Source organism: Solanum pennellii, chromosome 10 (genome assembly GCF_001406875.1).
Source record: "Solanum pennellii chromosome 10, SPENNV200".
Classification (NCBI taxonomy): Eukaryota; Viridiplantae; Streptophyta; class Magnoliopsida; order Solanales; family Solanaceae; genus Solanum; species Solanum pennellii.
Genome location: NC_028646.1, coordinates 29,876,107 through 29,882,296, shown reverse-complemented (window position 1 = coordinate 29,882,296; position 6,190 = coordinate 29,876,107). Strand labels below are relative to the sequence as shown.

Below are 6,190 nucleotides of genomic sequence, written 5' to 3'. Positions count from 1 at the left end.
CAAGTTTTCTTTACACACACACACAAAAAAAAAAGAGGCTAAGACAGTCCATCCTGATTTTCCTGATGGAGTTGCAAGTGCCTCAATTTTTTTTGAGTTTCTTTCTAATAATTCGGTCAAACACAAACTGCTTTTCCTTGAAATATTTTTTCGAAAGCTATTTTTAAAAAGTACTTCTCAAAATAAGCTATTTTTTACCCGCTTGGCCACATAGGCCCTAAATAGATTTAGCACCAAGAAGAGAGGGAGAAAGGTAAGGAGAAAACATAAGAATGGAAAATTTATAGGAGAGGCGAGGCCGCGAAGGAGTATGGAACTGTTAAACAAGGTAAAATTCATGAGATAGTTAAGCCTATCTCTAGTTAAATGATAATATAATTTCAAACCAAAGCTAGTGATGATAACACTGAATTAGAATTCCAAAGTCAAGTGTATTATAATAATAGATACGTATGAATTAATTGAAGAGTCTACAAAGATAAATACAATTTGAAGTATTGAAATTTAGCTTAAAATGTCAAAAGGTATACGATAGAATAGATTAGCTTTTTCTACAATACAATCTCCCATCTAATAGAAATGTATCCTAAGTTGACCTTGGTTTCCAACTATGAAAATAATAACAGCTTAAAAATAATATATGTTTCATGCTATATTTGCCCTATTCATTAAGGAGTATTATTGGAATACTGTGATTGTAGTTTGTCATAATTTAATATCCTGGAGATGTTATGCTTACGTTTGTCATATTTTAAACTTTTGGAAGTGTTATGCTTACATTTGTCATATTTTAATCTCCTTAACTGATATGCTTAACATTCCTATGTGTTACAGTTTTCAGCATTTTCTGTTTTAAACTTCCCTCGGCATATATAGCAGTCTTAGGGTTGAGCTTTCACTATTTGTATCATGAAGATATCATTTGCACCATTGAGAACATCACAAGAAGTTAGAGATGTCCCATGTATCTCCAACACTGTGACCTGCTTAATCTCTCTGATAACATGATATGTACAACATAGATGATCGTGTTGATGTATTAGCAGCATCACCTTACCATGCCACTTTTGCAGGTATGAGGAAAGCTTATTGGATCACTTGCAATGTTGAACCTGACATACAACACTTATCCCTTGATAGGAGAAAGCTTCCAAGCAACTTTGTGGTGAGGCCTCGTGATCTGAACAGGTTATTGTCAAACTTCCAAACAACTCTCCAGGAGATCACAATCATTGCTACCAATCCAACTTGCTTACCTCCTGATACTGCAACTGAAATTGGAGGCAAAGCTGTTGAGCTCAGAAGTTATATAGACCCAACAAAAGGTAGACTGGGTGAACCACTTTTTGTTTTCTTTTTACTGTCGCTTGTTTACAGGTGGTTTTAAGCTGTTAATCTTTCTTTGTAGAAAATGATTCATCACTACACACTCAGTTGTGGATAGATCCCACTGAAGAGTTTGTGCAGTATAATCATATCACGAACCCTGTGGATGTGACATTTGGAGTGAAGGAATCGAAGGTAATTTTTCATGTCTTTGACTGGGACTTCTTTAATCCAGTTAATGCCTTTTCAATTCTGAGGCCTTTCTTAGATGACATGTAATAACAACTTTGATGCGGTAAAATAGCGTGTGTGTTTTCTGGAGGTCCTTCAATGTTTGCTGAACCTCTCTTTTGTTCGTTTTTGCAAATTCTCTCTTCAGGCTTTCCTTTCTTTCTGTGAGGGATGTGAAGTTGACATACAATTCTATTTTGATAAAGCTGGCGAGTAAGATAATCAAACACTCTGGTTTTTTTGACATTAGTTCCTTGTTGTTTTCTTTAAACTGTCCTTGTCTTCAGCAAGAGGAACACTATGCACTTTAGGATATCTGCACAGAAAGCTATTTTGAAGTCCGGAAATATTGCATACATTTGCCTCCACATCAGCACTTTTTGGCTTGGATGGTTGATAACTGCTTCCGAAGGAAACAAAAATAATTTTCTTTCTCACAGCTTAATGATTTAGGTTGCATACTTTTGTAAAATGGCCAACTAAGGATATCTGTCCAAAAAAAAAATGTTGAACGCAATAACATCAAAAGGCATGTTTTTTTGCAACATAATCAAATTAGCTAGTATGTGTAAATTAATTGCAGTCAATAATCAATTGTTGTGAAAGATACGTTTGGCATCTTCCCTGACAACATGGGTCACAAGCTGATGTTTCATGGATCTAGTGTACAGACCATGCTAAACTTACAATTGTTATCACCTTCGAATTTTAAATGTTTTTCTTTTTCAATACATTATATCTCTTTGCTGTGTTAGACATAAGTTTTTTGCTTTATATAAGATTTTCTTCTGATAATACCTGAATTTATGGACAGGCCAATTTTAATGGCTCCAAAATTTGGTTTAGACGATGGCTCCAACTCAACTTTTGATGCCACTTTGGTACTTGCAACCATGCTTATGTCACAGCTCAACACTGCAAGCTCCTCGGAAAATCCACAAGCTGCTGGCACTTCCTATGGGCAGGCTAATGATGGAAGACAGGCCCCAGTCCAGGAGAGGTCAAAAGGGAATTCTGGGCTTCCATCTGATCAGACCAGAATTTGGTCTGATCTTTCAGGTTAGTATTTGCCGAACTAGATGGTACAACTTATTTACTGGTACGACATATTTACTTAATTTTCATAAATTCAAGAAAATTCAACTTTATATAGGAAGCAGAACAAGAGGTGGTAATGATGCTGAACACGGAAAGGAAAGAAACGAGAGCGATAATGTGCTAAGGGAAATTCAGAAAATTGGTGGGATACACATATCTAAAGCTGGAGCTGCTGGAAGAAATATGTCTGACATACCTAATGAGTATCCTGAACTTTTTTTGCTTTAAAAATTGTTATGAATTTTAGTGCTCCAGCTTTAAACCTACCATTGCCTGTAGATATATAAACAAAGTGGTTAAAGCTAGCTGGTATGTTATGTTCTTATGGTTTGCAGAAGTTTCAATTATAGGTTCATAATTAACAATCTATTGAGGGGTAAGAAGCATGAGGTTTTGGTCCCAAACTATTGGGCTAACCTTGAGTGTTGATAAGTCTTGACATGTATGAAATATGACAAGGAACTCTCATATCTGGTTGAGATTGATATGGTAGTATTTTCTTTGGGAGGAGTGGTGGGGTAAGGTGTGGGGTTTGGAAGGGGGAAACCTTTATATCAAGTAATTGCAGCTAATGTAACGGGAAGGTATCTATCCAAGAGGTCACCTATATTTCAAATTTCTTGCACATTTTGTTATGCATTTTCCACATGATTACTCCATGCTGCAGTGGATAACTTTCTATGCTGAGTAATTATCTACCTATAATAAGTGGTCATTGGGTTGGTCTCACAAGAAAAACAAACCCTATTTGAAATTCCATTTATCGAATACAATTTCATTTGCAATACAGAACTCTGCGTAATAAGTACAATGTTTGTTTTCAGGTGTAGAACTCTCAGAAACTTTTGCAGCACTTGGTTTCTGATATTAAACTCCCATATACTAATACATGCATGATTTATGCAGAAATGTATGTAGCATTATTTTTATGTGGGATATAATGTGGAATAGTAATATACATTAGTCTTTCAAGGATACAAGTATCTAAAAGACAAAAATATCCTTAAAGTACCCAATCACTGCAATCCTGCTTAAGTTTGACAGTATCTGTTTTATTATTTACCAGATATCATTCTCTGCATTATAATCACTGCATAACAATTCATGTATTGACTGTGACCTTCTCAAAAAAAAAATTAATTTATGTATTACAAACCTTTGTTTAATTAGTTCATTAACCAGACAAACCCTAAGAGTAATAAGGGTGGACATAATAGCTTGAGGAAACTACCAATATATACATGCTCCAATATATACATGCTCCAATCACCTAAATTATCTATATGAGCAAGATATTGGATTTTGATGGTGAATTTGGAAATCAGTGTGAAATTCTAATTACTTCATGACTCTACTTACAAGAAGAAAGTATCTTTTCTTGACTGTATCAATTAGCTTCCATTCTGTGGACAGGAATCCTTTGGAAGAACCTCAAGGTTAGTCGTGATCCTACTCTGGACATTTAGTTTCTGTTGTCCACTCAACTTATGCTGCTCCAATTGTATGTCAGGCATGGTGGATTTGGAAGGTCATGCTTCTCAACACCATCCTAGTAACTGGGTAGAAGCAGATGACGACGATGATGAAGGAGATGAGTCAGAGTTGTGTGTTCAATCAACTCCTCCATATCACTAGGAATACAACAGCTCAAGCTGTTATATAATCCTAACAAGTAGTTTGTTATTGATAAATTTTGCTGTAAGTATGTACAATTGCCCTACCAATGCTCCACTTGTCTACTTTGCACTTGGTTTCTTCTTACCTAATCACTTCTCTGTAGGTAATTCATGTTTACCATGAAATATAACTGGCCATATAGCTCATTAGTTTGTTGTTTGAAAGTTTGTTTTTCTCATACTGGTAAATGAACCTCCCATGTTTGGTTGACTTAAATGTTTTGAAAATCAATTCAATTTCTTTAAATTTAAGGTAAAATATTTTTTTCTTACCCAATACGTTGTACGCCATACCCAACTCTCGCCATAAAAAAGTTAAATTATATTTTCTTATTTTTAAAATTTCAAATATATTTGTACCCCTACTCAAACCCCCTCCTCCAACCACCACCATCCACCTAGGCCACCTGCCCCACACCACCATCCACCACCCAGGTCACCTTGTCAAAAAAATACGCTTGGGAAATATTTCAAAGTTAAATTTTTTTTACGCCATCCCCGTCATTCTTCACCCAGGTAACCCTGTCAATTTAATTATTTTTTTTAAAAAAAATTGTTTGAAATATATATAAAAAAATTTATCCAAGTCTTGGTGGCAAATCTCATGTCGGATGTTGAAACGGTCATCGCGATCTTGTCCTAGTTTAGGTGTCAAGGTTGGGTCCTAAATCAATTATTGGGTTAATTTTCTAATCATAAATTATTCGTAAAGAGTATTGTCTAGTCTTAAGTCAAAAACAAAAGATGTTTTTTGGAAAATATCTTTCATTCAACAACTAAATTTACTTGTTTTTTCAAGAAAACATTTTCCTTCATATCAAATTTACTGTAAGGGGTCATTTGATTGTAGTTTGGAGTTATGCAAATATTAGTAATACATGAATTAGTTATGTAAGTATTAGAAATGCATGTAGTTATGCGAGATTTAATAGTTTTTTTGAGCGTTATTTTGTTATATTCATTATATACTTCTTATAAATCATTATTTCTTTATCATTATACCAATGACCTTTCCTACCTTATGCTGAGCACAAGTAGGTTTAATAAAATTCATTCTTAGCAAAAAATATTTTTTAAATATTCATTATAAATACCATGTCAGACTTTTTGTGTAATGATTCTAATCTTGATCCTGGTGTCTTTTCTGGTGGTGATGATTTTTCTTCAGATAGGAAAGAGCATGACTATGGTGATATACAATTATGGTGATATGCCGCCTAGTTCTAGCTCAGAGAAAGAAGATGTTAAAAAGAATTACTTTGATAGCGGCTTTCCTCTTGAATACTGTAATGATACTGACAAAGTTGGTGGAGAAGAGAAATACAAAGAAGAAGAAGTTGAACATGAAGAGGAGGAGAAGAACAAGAGAGAAGAAGATAGCTATGAAGCCAACGAGGCCAACAACGAATTTATTAAATGAACTCACTTTTGTTTTCTTCTCCTTTAGTTCATTTTATTTCTCTTTTACTTCATAATGGAGTTTTTGATGAATTTATCACATCGATTTGTTAGATGCGATACGACTTATGTTGAGCACGGGTAGATTTAATTTTTCCATACAAATAATCTAGTGTAATTATTTTACATATGATTTGACGTTTCATTTGTAACAATCTATATATAATATTAAATTAAATGTAGACAAGGTGATCTGATACATTTAATTTTCAATTTGTTATAAAGTATAAGTTCATAAAGTCATAATGATATAATACAATTTTTCTTCTTTTCAAGTGTCTTCCAAATGGTGATGATATTTCTATTTATAGTATTGAGATATTATTTTCAAAGGTTACAAACTAGTAGATACATAGTTATCCAAGGGGTTTTTATCACTTTGGAGACATGCATACGTGAAT

At 34.0% G+C, this 6,190-nt stretch overlaps 1 protein-coding gene across 3 annotated transcripts in view; it reads left to right on the top strand.

Moving 5' to 3' along the window:
* Nucleotides 1-5,988, top strand: part of LOC107031851 (cell cycle checkpoint control protein RAD9B) — a 9,069-nt gene extending 3,081 nt beyond the window's left edge. Inside the window, exons 4-11 of one of the 3 annotated variants that reach the window (XR_003574866.1) lie at nt 1,074-1,325; nt 1,409-1,521; nt 1,706-1,770; nt 2,372-2,616; nt 2,711-2,858; nt 4,051-4,091; nt 4,166-4,353; nt 5,504-5,988. Coding sequence is in view for 1 of the 3 variants with exons in the window: in XM_015233338.2 (XP_015088824.1) it covers nt 1,074-1,325; nt 1,409-1,521; nt 1,706-1,770; nt 2,372-2,616; nt 2,711-2,858; nt 4,051-4,091; nt 4,166-4,290 (989 nt within the window). In the remaining 2 variants the exon portion in view is untranslated. Of the gene's footprint in view, nt 1-1,073; nt 1,326-1,408; nt 1,522-1,705; nt 1,771-2,371; nt 2,617-2,710; nt 2,859-4,050; nt 4,092-4,165; nt 4,543-5,499 lie in introns of those variants that run through there. The other 2 variants (XR_003574865.1, XM_015233338.2) reach the window with 2 other exon arrangements.
* The last annotated feature ends 202 nt before the right edge of the window (nt 5,989-6,190 follow it).